Raw genomic sequence first — 16,299 nt, 5'->3', positions numbered from 1 at the left:
ACCACATCATTTAGAAAATGTTGATCCTGTTGCTGTATATGGCCCTGTGGCAACAATTGTAAAAAAAATAATAATAAAAAAAATGGCCCTGTGGCACTAAGATAGATGGTTGACAGTGACGGAAGGGAAATTCGTCACTGTAAAAGAAAAAGAAGGGAGAACAAATATGGGTACTACACATGAACTAATGTAATGTCCACGTGGAGACAAGTAACATAAAACTTAGCAGCAATTTGAGTATTGTAGTGAAAGAGTGTTTTATGGCACATTAGGTTTCAGGGTAAATGTCTCATGGACTCTAATAATGTGGATAATAGCCCAGATTTATCAAACTGTGTGAGAACAAAAATAGAGTTATTTTGCCACTGCAACCAATAACAGCTCAGCTAACAAGCTCTGGTAAAGTGAAAGCTGAGCTGTGATTGGTTGCTGTGGGAAAATCCCTCAGATTTTTCTCTCACACAGTTTGATAAATCTGGGCCAATCTGTTGCAAATTCTACCAAACTCCAGAGAGTACTTAAAGGGGTATTCCGGGCAAAAACATCTTATCCCCTATCCAAAGGATAGGGGATAAGATGTCTGATCGCAGGGGGCCTGCCGCTGGGACCCCCAGGATCCCCCTGCAGCAGCCCACATTCTATATGTAGCTGTGTCTGAAGTTTCAGAAACCGCATGGCTTCCGAGACAGGGACGTCACGCCACGCCCCCTCCATTCGTTTCTATGGGAGGGGGCGTAATGGCCACAATGCCCCGTCCCATAGACATGAATAGAGGGGGCGTGGCGAGGCGTCACGTCCCCTTCTCGGAAGCCCAGCGGTTTCCGAAACTTCATACGCAGCTAGGCATAGAATGCGGGCTGCTGCAGGGAGATCGCGGGGGGTCCCAGCGGCAGACCCCCTGCGATCAGACATCTTATCCCCTATCCTTTTGATAGAGGTTGAGATGTTTTTGCCCGGAATACCCCTTTAAGAAATGGTGCATAGGGTAGGATGTCTATTAAAAATTGCTAACTTTTTATCAAAACCTTTTATTGTTACATCACATTTCTATGGTCAGGTTCTGGTTTGTCTAGGTTACACATATTACTATCAACTGGATTATATTTAGTTTTTCATTAAATATTTGTTAATATTCATATAAAAACATTATGAAATGTTTCAACATTCACAATGGCCACTAAAGCAGTCACAAAATGATGATGCTTTTTGTTATCTTTCTTCTTACTTGTCAGCTTCTCTGTACAGATACAGACAGAATAAGCCTAGTTATCTCATTATAGCAAGGATATGCTAATGAAAGCTCTATTGTACTGCCGGAAGACTAGACAGTATATAAACACAAGATCTGTATGCATCTCCTGGTCACTATCTGATCTTCTGAAGGAAGGGGTGAACTACACGACTTGTTGTACTATCTACAGTGTATAGCATGAACAAAGAAAAACAACACAAAACGGACACATTATTTTGAATAATAAGCCTGCTACTTACAGGATTTCTCATAACTGTTCCCATCGCTTGTCTTTTTTGAAGAAACATATTCAACATTGTATCTCGGGGACCCACTTTTTCTAACTGAATTGATACAAAGGCTTCAGGAAGTCTAGAATCAATCAAGGAAAATGACATATTTTTAGCACTATTTTAAATAAATATGATTCAACACAACAACATATGATAACAAAATAAATCTTCAGAGACATATAGTGTTAAACAGTAAATGTAGAAATATTGGACTAACAGCGTAGCAGAAAGGGAACATGACGATTAATCAACACATCGTATATTTTGGACCCAAAGGGTAGAATGGCAATCTAAAAGCTTTATATCCATTCAATGATATGTACCTGCTTAGTAAGAGCCATTTTAATCCAAATCCAAAGCTGTGCAAATGGTTCCAAAGAGAGATAAGCATACAATCCTTATATTGTGCTTTAAAGCTTTGGAAGACAGTTCTCTGCCCTCTGGATTACTTGGTGATATACCAGTTAGTATCAGCAATACGACTGATAAATACTATTGGTTGTACAATATTTAGAGTACTAGATGTTCTGCAAATGACCCCATAAATGGTAAATGGCAAACGCTCGAAGGAAATCTTATAGGCTGAGAGGAATATGACTATCCGTGCACATGGAAGAATGAAAAAGACTAGTGACTGTAGCATTTAAGTGGTTAAATAGCTGGAGGAAGATTAAATTACCGTATTTTTCGCCGTATAAGATGCACGTTTTCTTCCCCAAAACCGGGGAGGGGGTGGGGGTGGGGGGGAAGTAGGTACGTCTTATACGGCAAATACACATTCAAACCCTGTCCAATCGCGGCGGTCCCTGCAGCCATCAACGGCCGGGACCCGCGGCTAATACAGGACATCACCGATCGCGGTGATGCCCTGTATTAAGCCTTCAGACACGGCGATCAAAGCGAAAGTGACACTGAAGCGTGTCTGAAGCGAAAGTGACACTAGCCTGGCTGCTCAGTCGGGCTGTTCGGGACCGCCGCGGTGAAATCGCTGCGCCCCGAACAGCTTACAGGACACCGGGAGGGACCTTACCTGCCTACTCGGTGTCTGCTCTGTGCTGGGATCCCCTGCATGGCCAGCGCTCTCCTTCGTCGTCATCACGTCGTCGCGCACGCCGTCCCGTCATTCAATAAGAGCGGCATGCGTAGCGACGTGATGGCGGCGACGGAGAGCGAGACTCCCGTGCAGCAGAGACGTTCTGGAGCAACGGGGACACCCCAGGGACGCGGCAACAGCGATGGAGGGCGACATCCAGGGCAGCGGTGACGAGCGGTGACGGGTCCAGAGCGGCGGGGACACGTGAGTACTACCTGCTATACCAGTGGTCTTCAACCTGCGGACCTCCAGATGTCGCAAAACTACAACTCCTGGCATGCCCGGACAGCCAATGGCTGTCCAGGCATGCTGGGAGTTGTAGTTTTGCAACATCTGGAGGTCCGCAGGTTGAAGATCACTGTCCTATACTTTACATTGTATATGGTTCAGAATCTTTTTTTTCTAGATTTTCCTCCTTTAAAATTGGGTGCGTCTTATATGCCGGAGCGTCTTATATGGCGAAAAATACGGTAACTTGCTTACTTCTGATCTCCTTACAAGACTCACTAATAGCATCAGTACCTTTTGTTTTGTGTCTGTACTGGGATCTTATAAGTATGAGGCATTGGTGTAATAGACATCTGATTTTCAACTACTGCCCAAGATGTAGAATATTTTTCACTTGTAGAGGAGCTCAACTGTCTTTGTATTGCCGAGTTTCCTTCCTGAAAACACAAAACGATATATGTCCACAATTATGTATTGTGTGGAAAACAACCTACAGTATATCTAAAAGAGCCAGCAACAAGTTTCTAAACATGAACAAGTCAATATACTGCAAAGAAAAGGTGTAATATACAGTTGCAATAAAATTATTCAGCCCTCGCTGTAAACTAGGTTTATTTACAAAATTTACAAACCTTCATCTGTGTGCAAAAAAACAGTCAAACAAGTAAAAATACAACTACCTATTCAATATGGGACGCCATTTTGTGAATATTATTCAACCCCATAATGACAAGCATCTTTAGTACACAGTAAAGAACTCTTTTTCTGTTATGTCCTGCTTCTATTGTATGCATATCCAGACACCATCTTCTGGCAGCAATCCTCAGGAATCTTAGCCTCGACAATTGATCATTGGCAATGGCCTCTAGTTTGTTAATATTTTTGGGTTTCTCTGGTGCACCCGCCTTCTTCAAATTTTACCAAAATAATTCTATGGAGACAGCCATTCCTGAAGCTTACGGAACTTCTGAAACTGAGCCTTGGTGGACTTTCAGGTATGTTTTAAGCTTGGGATTACTGTTCTGTTCAAAGGTCCAAAGACAATCAATCTTCAGATAATGTTTTCTTCTAGGATTTCTTGACACATACCGTATATACTCGAGTATAAGCCGACCAGAATATAATTTCACCCCAAAAACCAAGGAAAAGTTATTAACTCGACTATAAGCCTAGGGTGGGAAATACATAATCCCCCCTGTCATCATCCAGACCCCTGTCATTAACACCCGCGTCATCATCACCCTGTCATTTTCACCCCCGTCATCATCCCCCTGTCATCATCACCCTGTCATCATCCCCCCCTTCATCATCACCGCCTGTCAATCCCCAGTGGTCTTCAACCTGCGGACCTCCAGATGTTGCAAAACTACAACTCCCAGCATGCCCGGACCTCCAGAAACATCTGGAGGTCCGCAGGTTGAAGACCACTGCGGCCTTCGTCATCATCCAGACACCCCTTTAGTTTTCTACTCACCTCCCCTCGGTGGGAAGGAAGGGAGAGCTGGTCCGGGCCATCTATGCTGCAGGGACTGTCCAGTGGGGAGGGTTAGTCTTTCCAGGCTGTCCATTTTCACCGGGAGGCCCTCTTCTCCGCTCCGGGCCGGCCCTGGCCTAGTGATGTTGCCTTGACGATGACGCACAGGGACGTTCATGCGAGGGGAGGTCTGCTGCACACGGACGTCCCTGTGCGTCATCGTCAAGGCAACGTCACTAGGCCAGGGCTGGCCCAGACCGGAGAAGAGGGCCTCCCGGTGAAAATGGACAGCCCGGAACGACTAACCCTCCCCACCGGACGGTCCCTGCAGCATAGATGGCCCGGACCAGCTCACCCTTCCTTCCCACCGAGGGGAAGTGAGTAGAAAACTAAAGGGGGGTCTGGATGATGACGAAGGCCGCAGTGGTCTTTAACCTGCGGACCTCCAGATGTTTCAAAACTACAACTCCCAGCATGCCGGACAGCAGATGGCTGTCCGGGCGTGATGGGAGTTGTGGTTTTGCAACATCTGGAGGTCCACAGGTTGAAGACCACTGAGAAGGGATTGACAGGCGGAGAGTTCCCTCGAGTATAAGGGGGGTGTTTTCAGCACGAAAAATTGTGCTGAAAAACTCGGCTTATACTCGAGTATATACGATAATTGAATCCATCTTGCCCTCCACACACTGCAGAATTCCCAGGCCAGAGAAAAAGCTATGCATTACCAAGCCACTACCATGCTTTGCCGTAGAATGTTCTTTTTAGCATGTGCTTCATCATTCCTTCTTCAGACATACTGCTGATCCGTAGGACCAAAAAGTTAGAGTTTTGTTCCATCACTCTACAGAACAGAATTTTAAAACTTCTCTGGCTTATTTATTGGAGCTGAGTTTTGTTGGGCTTTTGGGTTAGAAAAGATGTACTTCTTGGAGTTACAGTACAGCATGCACTTTACTGTGCAAATGGAAACCTCAGTGCCTAATGCCACCAAATCTTGCTGCAGGCTTTTTGAAGTGAATTGAGGGTTTTTGACCATCTGCCTCCTCAGGAATCCGACAGTGATAGCCTTCTTTTCCTGTCACGTCCAGGTAGTGCAGCCAGTGTGTATTAAAGGGGTTATCCACCATAAGGTGATTTTAGTACGTACCTGGCAGGCAGTAATGGACATGCTTAGGAAGGATCTGCTCTTGTCTTGGGGATAAATGCCTATGTTGTGAGATTACCATAACACTGTGGCTAGCTTTTTGTGAACTGGTTTTTCTGTTTGACTTTTCTTTTTTTGACTACAAATCCCACAATTCCATTTTCCTCCCTCCCACACATCAGCCACCCCACCCATTGAAACATAAATGAGCTGCAGACCTGTGCTTTTTAATCAGGGTGCCTACAGCTGTTGCATTAGTTGCAGATTGATCCCACTCCCACCAAGCGATCCCTCCACCCATTGAAGCAGACAGGCTCCCTGTCATCAGCTGACTAGTGAGTCAGGTCTCGACCGCATTGCAAGCTGGGAAAAATCCGAGACAACAGTCATTTTGTATGCTGGCATAAATAAATAGTGGGGTGAAAATCACATAAGAATTGTGAAAAAGCCTTCACTCACAGGTACAGACACTATATTATGAACTACACTAACTTTACAGCCCCTGTAGCATAGTCAAATAAGAAAAAAATCCTGGAATACCCCTTTAATCTTTGAACTTGCAAACTATACTTCCAGCTGTATCTATAAAAACATTTAGCGCCTTTGCTATTTTTTGTACCCTTTCCTTGTTGCGCAGGGCAGTTATCTCTTCTCTTAATTGTCTGAACAACTCTCTTGACTTATTTATAACACAACATGAAATGTCACAGTCAACAAAGCCCTAGCCAGTCTAGGTATATGATGCGATTCATCTCAAGCACACCTGACGCAACTAATAAAGTCCTTAGTTAGTTACATCAGGTGTGATTCAGCTTATAGTTTTAAATTGTGGTGCTACGAATAATAGATACAACAGTGGTTTATAGTTTTAGATGTAAATGTTATGTCTGTATATATAAAATATTGTGTTGTTAAAGGGGTACTCCGGCGCTTAGACATCTTATCCCCTATCTTATCCCCTATCCGTTGGGGACCCCCGTGATCTTGCACGGCGCACCCCATTAAAATCAGTCCCCGGAGTGTGTTCGCTCCGGGTCTGATTACCGTCGATCACGGGGATGGAGCGTTGTGACATCACGGCTCCGCCCCTCAATGCAAACCTATGGGAGGGGGCGTGACAGCTGTCACGCCCCCTCCCATAGGTTTGCATTGAGGGGCGAAGCCATGACGTCACACGGGGCAGAGCCGTGACGTCACAATGCTCCGTCCCTGTGATCGACGGGACTGATTTTAATGGGGTGGGGCGTGCAAGACCCAGCGGCGGGACCCCCGCGATCAGGCATCTTATCCCCTATCCTTTGGATAGGGGATAAGATGTCTAAGCACCGGAGTACCCCTTTAAAAACAAAATAAGCTGAATATGTATGTAGGTGGTTGCAAAGTACTAGAGTAGTATACATACTAACCTTCATATCCAGAGAGCTCCAGGATGAGATGTAAGAATATGATGCCAGCTGGTTGGCAGCTAAGAGGGCATTCTTCTGGCTTACTTGACAGGCAAGCACAACTTGCATATTTTCTATTCCACTTTTATTTAGTAACTTGAAAGGAAACACAAAGTATAAACTGAAGACCGGCAGAACAACCCTGCTAGTCAGAGTACAGCACATTACTGGAAATACAATGATATCCCGTGCCTAGTACATTTCAGCAGTAATTATAGACATTACCAACCCTCAGCTCTAGTGGCAACATCTCATACTGATCATTATAATAAGTGGAGCCCAATTTGTTAGCAGCAGCTCGGCAGGAAAGCATGTATATAAATGTCTTGCAGCTCTTGCCAAGAAATGAAATCATTTTAATAGGTGATAATAGTAGCGGTGCTAGGTATAAATGTATATAGCAAAACTATGGAAAGGAACTGCCCCTGCCTACTTTTGGGGCTAAAAAAAAAATACATGTCAGAAAAAAGCAATTTTCCCTTAAAATATTCATAGCCTTGCTTCCTAATTATGGGATAAAAAAAATTAAGCCTGTAATAGTCCCTGGGAACAAATAATCTTTTATTATTTTATTCATTGATTTCTCTGACAACCAGTATGGCTACTTTTCTCAGAAATGGTGTTCTTTCAATTCTAAGTATAATCTTGGGAGCACAGTATATTGAGTACCATTAGTTAGACCTTCCATTGGAAAATTGGTGTTCATATTACCAAGTATTTCCAAAGACGTAAAGAAAGTACCTTAAAACTTTTGCTTTAAAGGGGTACTCCACCCCTAGACATCTTATCCCCTATCCAAAGAATAGGGGATAAGATGTCTGATCACAGGGCTCCCGCCGCTGGGGACCCCCGCAATATAGCATGCGGCACCCACCTGTTTCTGGTCCGGAAGCACTGGAGGTTGGGACCCAGACCCTCCAGCACTTCTGGACCAAAAACAGGTGGGTGCTGCATGCTATATTGTGGGGGTCCCCAGCAGCGGGACCCCCGCGATCAGACATCTTATCCCCTATCCTTTGGATAGGGGATAAGATGTCTAGGGGTGAAGTACCCCTTTAAGCATCTATACTTAGCCTCTGCTCCACTAATTTGATGTGCTTTCATTTTTTAGTAGCCACAAAACGCCATCCTAACCCACTGCCCATTCTACATTGTATCGAGGGAAGAGACACAAGAACATGCCCTGCCGGCCAGGAAAATCAGTGGAGGGAGGGACCAAAACTTACAGAGGCTGCGACGGTACGAGAGTGCATGGGATTTACAGGACCAATGATGTGAAACAACTTATTTACAATGTTTAAGCCAGTGAAGGAACCTGACTATATGGTTAATGCTAAAGTAAGATAGAGTTTTACTTTATATGAGAGATGTCATACAAAGAAACTTATCCCCTATCCACAAACTTCAGATCACATGGGGTCCGAGCGCTGGGGCCCCCACAATCTCCTGTACAGAGCTCTGGCTCTCCTTGGGAGCAGCATGTCATGACCTTGCCTGAAGCGGGGGCCACCCTGCCCCCTCCATATATCTCTATGGGAGAGACATTCAGCTATCTTCGGCTCTCCCATAGAGAGGATAAGACTTCTCCTTTAAAGGGGTACCCCGGTGGAAAAAAATTTTTTCAAATCAACTGGCGGCAGAAAGTTCAACAGATTTGTAAATTACTTCGTAAGAGATTCATTAACACGTATATAATCTGTTTAGATAGATTAAAATGGAAGGTTATATCCTGGCGTAGGTTACCAATATCTATTATTGGACGCATTAATTTGATTATTATGTTACTATGTTACAAGGTTCATTTCCAAACTGTATGAACTTTTGATTAAATGTTCTCTGGAATCAATATCAGTTCCTGCTTTCACAAAGAGGCAGCGGGAGCTGGGATTTGAGGACAGTGGACAGTGGGAAACAGTCCTGGGGAAGGTAATTTACAAATCTGTTTAACTTTCTGGAAGCAGTTGATTTGGGGAAAAAAATAAAAAAGTTTTCCACTGGAGTACCAATTTAATCATAGTTTAATCTGCAAGATAATGGCTATATCTCTAATACTGTAATCGTAGTGCGGGCAGCTCACCTGTAATATACTTTCTCTTGTCAAGAAACTGAACTTCCCAATCTGATTGTTATCAACTTCATGAATGGCAAGGAGTTGGGAGGATGGCGAATACCTTAATGGAGGAAAAATGTGTTAGAAACATTATTTAAAGTACACATCATGGAACATTACCAAGGAATTAAATGAGTAAAACTTAGGTACAGGCATCTTCAAATATACATAAGAAGTTCAAGCTACCTAGCAGGTGCATTCTATTACTTTAAGTTTACCACAAAGATATTACACAATTCCTACACGTCATATGTGCTTTACGCGGGTTCAGGATCCATCAGAAGAGATACTCAAAAATATTATTTCCAATTCACGACAGATGGGCTGAAGAACTACAGAACAAAGGATCTACCATAATAATGCTTAAGTAAGAAAACAGAAAACTACCTTTTTATTAAGACTAAGTTATACCATCTAAAAACTAAGCAAAATATTATACACATATTAAGAACTAAATAGATTACGGACTCACAAAATAACTCTTTTTGTGTGACCAAGGGTCATTGAAGTGGTTTGATATAAGGCTCAATTCACTGCTTTTACACTTCAACATACATTATTTTCTGTTAAAACTGGAATGCCCATTGAAAGGGGTATTCCAGCCATAGACATCTTATCCCCTATTCAAAGGATAGGGGATAAGATGCCTGATCGCGGGGGGCCTGCCCCTGGGTCCCCCGAGATCTCCATGCAGCACCCATATTCTATGCCGGACTACTGCTCAAGTCTCGGAAACCTCTGTGTTTCTGGGACTGGAGAAGTGACATCATGCCACGCCCCCTCGTGATGTCACACCACGCCCCCTCCATTCATGTCTACGGGAGGGGGCGTGATGGCTCTCATGCCCCCTCCCATAGACATGAATGGAGAGGCGTGAATGCGGGTGCTGCACGGAGATCACGGGGGGGTCCCAGTGGCAGGACCCCCGCGATCAGACATCTTATCCCCTATCTTTTAGATAATGGATAAGATGTCTATGGCCTGAATATCCCTTTAAGATCATCCTGACCTACCTGTCCACACAGCTGTCATCCTCCAGTAGAGATGTGATGAACATAGGAGGCTTCTGCTCCCCTTCACTCTTGTTTGATGCAAATTCAAACTGGACCGGTCTTAAGTGCAGGTGAAACTGATTAAATCCCATCTCTTCAGCAAACGTAATATATGTCCTAAGATACAATATATTTTATCAATGATTATGTCCAAGTTCACACACAATCTTCTGTCATTCCTCTAGTTCAGAATTGTTTGGAAACAATTTACTACCATGCTTAAACTTTTTGGTAACACTTCTGTTCCATAAGGGCTTAAAATTGTTTTGTTACTAACTACAACAGTTAGTATTTGTAAGGCAGGGAATTCACAATTTTCTAATAAAGCACACACTCCTGTCCATAAGGCATTACTTGTGTTGTTCTTTATTATTTTATCCTTTTTTAGTAGTAATGTAGTAAATGTATATTGTTACTCAGCGACAACTTACCTTTCTATTGTTGAAACTACTGCAAGTGGTAATAACATAATGTTTTATACATAATCAGAAGCCATCTATATGGGAACACGTTACCAATTAACCACCTCCTATGGGCCCTGTATACAACATTTTATTGCTGCAACTGCTGAAATATTGCAGAGTATATAGTATTTGATAAGAAAAATACTATTTGACTGGTGCAATTCTACCCATTTGAAGAGGAGTCTGTTTTTGTTTTGTTTTTAACCTGGTTTGCTCTATTCTATTCTGCATATACTCTACTGAAAGTTTGCAATTTTCTTTAAAGAAGTATTTCGGGAATTATTTTTTTTCAATTATATTGTAGCAAAGGTTTTTATTAGAGAATATAGGTAGAGGCTCTTGTTAATGCATTTTGCTTACCTCTTTTTGAAGATGTGGCATGCATCAGATAGGCTCTATTTGGTTCATAAATGCACAATGATGTAATGCAGTCTACTCTTCCTGTGAATCCTCTGGCTGAGGGTCAGGTGGCTGATAACTCCAGCTGGGCCTAAAGTTAGTGCTGGAGTTTACCCAGGTAAACTTATTAGACTGACAAGTGGGTTTGTGTCAATTTACATTAAATAGGAATAATGGCATAATAAAATGATGTGATTTGACCTATAATCACAACTGTAATGTTTTATAAAAATCTTAAGGCCGTGTTCACATGTTTAAATTTTACTGCATTTTTTTGGCAGTTTCTGCTGCAATTTAAAAAAATTGTGGTTAATAGATTATATAGACACAAATGCAATGCTGAATGTCCGTTCACAGTCTGGCCTCTCCCAGGCTTCCTCAGGGGACTGTGTAGTATACCAATGCTTGCTGACCAATGATATGGTGACGGTGCCTCTGTTTAGATGATATGATAAAAATGGGCAAACATTGTTAATGGCGGTTTTGCCATTAATTAATGTAGTTGATTATATTGGCTTTTTTCTGTAATAGTGTTTTAGTAATGGGTAAACATTGTTTATGAGTTTTTTTCTGTGAATAAATGATGTTTTATTTACCTCGCTCTGTTTCTGTGTTATTTTAAAATGATCATAGAAACATATCTTTATGGCCTGCTTACATGGGGATCACTGTCTCTCTGTTACATTTAACTTTTAAACAACTCAATAAAAACCCTTCTAAATGAAATGTATCTGACGACCTTGTACATTATTGCAGGCATAAATCTCCTCTAGAATGCCTCTTATCACTTCAGATGTCCTTGGAATGTCTGGCTACATTTGTCTGACCTGGATAGAAGTGCCGTTTCTAATGATGTCTCAATTATTCTGGAACGCAGAGTGATGAGCTCTAGCATCTTGCTGAATGTGTCCAGGATATGGATTTGCTTTCCTCTGCCATGTTTCTTATCTTCATCAGATGAGTTCAGTGCTGACATGCAGATATCTGTAACCATGACTGGATCTTCTATCAACAGCTCTTCAAACAGCTAAAGCAGAAAACAAATAAAACAATACAACCTCATACCCTAAGGCCATTTCTTTTTCCCCGTATCCTATCTTAATCCCTTCTAGACAATTCTCTTTAATAAAAACCATAAGGGCGCCGCCCAGCTCATCAAGATTCCTCTTCTCTTTGTTCATTACAGAGCAGGGAGAAAAGGGAGAGCCAGAGGGAGGGGAGGAATATTGATGAGCTGGGCGGCGTTGCGGCCGGTGGCACTGACATCAGAGTGCCAGTTAGCCCGGCCGGTGCCAGTTAGCACCTCATTGGCATATCCTGAAAATAGAAGATTAGGGCCGAACGGCGCGGCGGATCTGGGCACGGTAAGCATCAAACAGATCAGCGTCCTCCGCACTACCAGCCAGTACCGCTGGTTAGTGCGGGGTGAGAAAGCTGACAGTTTTCCTTTAAAACAAGCAAACATCCAAGACCAGATGGCTACATGACTACATGGGTAGGCTCTGTTTCTGATGTCGATTCTCTCATATTGGGCTAATTATTGGCCTATATCTGTTACTAACATAGATAGATGGTACGGTAAGCTTAAAAATACTGGTCTTAGATGTACTGTCTTCTAAATCCTATGGGGGAGGTTTATTGTTTGCTTTGGTAATCATGGTAAGCAAGTTCTGAAGTCATTTTTTTTTTTTTTGCATTAGTTTTGCTTATGTGCTACATATTTATCATACCAACACAGGGGGTTGATACATTTGCAGCACACAGGCAAAACACAAAAGTCGAAGTTGAGACTTTGGTGAGACTTTTTTGCGACTTTTTAAATTTGCTCACATACAGGAGATTTGTACTCCAGGTCAGACCTGGAGTAGACTTGCGACTTATTAAAAAGCAGTTTGCGACTTTTTTTTTTTGCCTATGTGTGACATTCGCACATCATCAATACGTAACCACTGCAAAGTAATAACTGAATTTTGCTTAGGTAAGGCTGTTTGCAACTTTTTGCTTACCCACAAAAGTCGCACAAAAAAATGCTTAGTTGCACGTGTGACTTTTTGCATGCCCGAAGTAAGCAAAAATAAAGTCTCTAAATACCTTGATAAATGTCCCCCCTATATGTTTACTCCATTTAAACAAAAAGGCGCTATTTTGGTCTGACCCACAAACCATTCTGTTCTCCAAATCTTAATAGCTTCTAATTTGAATCCTTTGCTTTAAGGCAGTGTAAAATGGGTAAAGTGGGAATGGTTGGTGATATTAACTTCCTGTTTGTGGCACATTAGTATATGTGAGGGGGGAAACTTTTCAAGATGGGTGGTGACCATGGCGGCCATTTTGAATCCAACTTTTGTTTTTTCAATAGGAGGAGGGTCATGTGACACATCAAACTTATTGGGAATTTCACAAGAAAAACAATGATGTGCTTGGATTTAACGTAACTTTATTCTTTCATGAGTTATTTACAAGTTTCTCTTTGTTTTCAGCCATTGACATGTCGTCGAGGTTAACACGTGAGGAGCGGATAGAAATTGTGTTGATGTCTGGTGAATGCAGTAACCGGGTCATTGCAGCAGATTTCAATGCACCCTACGAGACCACCCATCTCCCATGCTACAGTTACCAAACTGCTTGCTAAGTTTTGTGAAACTGGTTTAGTGTTGGATTTGCCACAATGTGGACGCATGAAATCTGTCACTAATAAAGAAACATGAGTGACTGTCTTAGCTTCATTCAGCAAGAGCCCACAGCGTAGCACTCGTCGCATGTCACTGGAGAGTGGCATTAGTCGAACATCCCTTCGGCGGATATTAGCTACTCACAAATGGAACCCTTACAAACCCCAGATACTGCAGCATCTCAACGAGGATGACCCAGATCAGCGCACTGAATTTGCAGAATGGGCAAAACAAAAATTGGAACTGGACCCTCAGTTTACGCAGAAAATTTTGTTCAGTGATGAGGCAAACTTTTATGTGAATGGTGAACTTAACAAACAAAACCACCGCTATTGGTCTGACACTAACCCACATCGGATAGATCCCTCCAAGACTGTTGGAGCACAAAAATTTATGGTATGGTATGGTATATGGGGTACAAAGATAGTGGGTCGATTCTTCATCAATGGAAACCTCAAGGCCACTGGATATGCGAAATTGCTACATGATTATGTGTTTCCCTCTTTATGCACTGAAGCTGGCACGTTCCCTGAGTTTTTCCAGCAAGATGGTGCACCACCACATTATGGGTGTCAGGTCCGAGCATTCCTAGATGAACAGTTTTCTGGAAAGTGGATTGGTCGTTGTGGGCCAGTTGAATGGCCCCCAAAGTTTCCCGATCTGAGCCCCTTAGACTTTTATCTTTGGGGTCATCTGAAGGCAATTGTCTATGCTGTGAAGATACGAGATGTGCAGCACCTGAAACTACGGATACTGGAAGCCTGTGCTAGCATTTCTCCTGCGGTGTTGCTATCAGTGTGTGAAGAGTGGGAGAAGAGGGTTGCATTGACAATCCAACACAATTTGAACACATTTTATAACTGGTCAGAAACTTGTAAATAACTCATGAAAGAATAAAGTTACGTTAAATTTCTTGTGAAATTCCCAATAAGTTTGATGTGTCACATGACCTTCTTCCTATTGAAAAAACAAAAGTTGGATTCAAAATGGCCGCCATGGTCACCACCCATCTTGAAAAGTCCCCCCCCCTCACATATACTAATGTGCCACAAACAGGAAGTTAATACAGTGATCCCCCGGCCTACGATGGCCCCGACATATGATCAAATCGACATACGATGGCCTCTCAGAGGCCATCGCATGTCGATGTCAGCGTCGACATACGATGCTTTTTTATGTCGGGGCCATCGCATTAAGTGCTATCCGGCAGCGCAAAATGCTTAAGCTGCTGCCGGATAGCAGCTTAATGTTCCCCGTGTAGTGCGGTAAGTATTACTTACCCCTCCACGATGCTCCGGGGTGCCCTCCGGGTCCAGCGCTGGTCTTCCGGTGTCTTCTCGTCCCTCTCCGATTACGTCAGTACGCTGCTGCGCACGTCATCCAATAGGAATGGCGTACGCAGCGGCGTAATGACGTCGCTATGCAGGCCCAGTAAGGCCTTGCGGAAGACAGCAGAGGACCGGAGAAGACAGCAGAGGACCGGAGAAGACAGCAGAGGACCGGAGAAGACAGCGGAGAGCCCAGCGGAGGCCCGGTTCACCATCGGGAGCCGTGGGGACACCATCGCGAGCGGCGGGGACAGGTGAGTACAGCTTCCTATACTTTATATTGCACGAATCCCTCAACATACGATGGATTCGACAAACCATGGCTCGTTTGGAACGAATTACCATTGTATGTTGAGGGACCACTGTATCACCAACCATTCCCATTTTATTAAGGTGTATCCAAATAAATGGCCCACCCTCTACATTGATTTTATGAAATCCTATAAAGACTAGTGTTTTATCAGTGCTGGATCAAGTCTTTATTGTTTCTGCCATTCATACATGCAGTCAGTGCACGATAGGAGTTGTAATTTTGCAGCAGCTGAAAGGCCACAAGTTGGAGAACACTCCTCTTAGATGATCCTCAATACCCTTATTATTAAAACTAACCCAAAAGTTTTAGCTGGATGGTATCTCACACCTGCCTGTATTGACCTTGACATACTGGGCAATTCCCCTTTCTTTTTCAAAAGTTTTACAAACATATGTAACCTGAGAAACACATAGCTATAGTAGTTATTTAAAACAAGACACATGTAAACACCACATTATATCTTACATCTTTGTGCACATTTTCTGTAAAGGATTTCAGAAGATCTCTTGGAGTTGACCACTCACTAAGTGCAAGCTGAAGGACCTTTTTTTCTACCATGTAGGACTGTTTGGGGGTCTTTGTGTTGCAGATATGCTGAAACTCTTTACAAATTTGGTCCAGTGTATGAGACATCAGATATGCTAGTCCCAGAGATGGGTGGAATTCTAAGAGATAAACATTCTTTAAAGCAGGGCTGTGGATAAAAGACAATGAATGACAAAACATTAAAGCTTCCATTATAAGGTTGGCTTACTTGAAGACCCTAGTAGCATGATCGAAGAATGTTCTCCTGGGGTATAAGTTACTAACTACTGCAATTTTACTACAAGGATAGATGTATTTTAACAGAAAGTACTCCCATTCTTCAATTTACCCCCTCAGAAACAAATCATTTAAGATGCATGAAAACCACTTACCAGCTGGTGTTGAGTGAGACAAGGGGCTTGGTTATGATTTTAGGTGGAAGACCAAAGTCACAGACGTCTCTTTTTCGACCATCATGCCAAACCTTCTGGACAAATTCCCTTTGATTTTCTAGCTACATAGATGAAA

The 16,299-nt window shown here is 42.9% G+C and overlaps 1 protein-coding gene and 1 long non-coding RNA gene across 10 annotated transcripts in view; one reads left to right on the top strand and one right to left on the bottom strand.

Moving 5' to 3' along the window:
* Positions 1 to 16,299, bottom strand: part of LOC130362185 (uncharacterized) — a 205,140-nt gene that overhangs the window by 73,069 nt on the left and 115,772 nt on the right. For all 9 annotated transcript variants that reach the window (XR_008891308.1, XM_056566279.1, XM_056566281.1 and 6 more), the window contains 8 exons: positions 16,164 to 16,285; positions 15,712 to 15,940; positions 11,761 to 11,960; positions 10,032 to 10,187; positions 8,986 to 9,079; positions 6,870 to 7,004; positions 3,140 to 3,282; positions 1,492 to 1,603 (listed from right to left, as the gene is read on the bottom strand). Coding sequence is in view for 8 of the 9 variants with exons in the window: in XM_056566279.1 (XP_056422254.1) it covers positions 1,492 to 1,603; positions 3,140 to 3,282; positions 6,870 to 7,004; positions 8,986 to 9,079; positions 10,032 to 10,187; positions 11,761 to 11,960; positions 15,712 to 15,940; positions 16,164 to 16,285 (1,191 nt within the window). In the remaining variant the exon portion in view is untranslated. The remainder of the gene's footprint in view (positions 1 to 1,491; positions 1,604 to 3,139; positions 3,283 to 6,869; positions 7,005 to 8,985; positions 9,080 to 10,031; positions 10,188 to 11,760; positions 11,961 to 15,711; positions 15,941 to 16,163; positions 16,286 to 16,299) is intronic.
* LOC130362187 (uncharacterized) lies at positions 4,509 to 11,825 on the top strand. Its single transcript, XR_008891309.1, has 3 exons — positions 4,509 to 4,696; positions 8,020 to 8,147; positions 11,690 to 11,825. It is a non-coding gene; the product is annotated as an uncharacterized LOC130362187 (long non-coding RNA).

The sequence above is a fragment of the Hyla sarda genome, chromosome 3, assembly GCF_029499605.1.
Source record: "Hyla sarda isolate aHylSar1 chromosome 3, aHylSar1.hap1, whole genome shotgun sequence".
Classification (NCBI taxonomy): domain Eukaryota; kingdom Metazoa; phylum Chordata; class Amphibia; order Anura; family Hylidae; genus Hyla; species Hyla sarda.
This window is presented reverse-complemented; position numbering and strand designations above follow the sequence as displayed.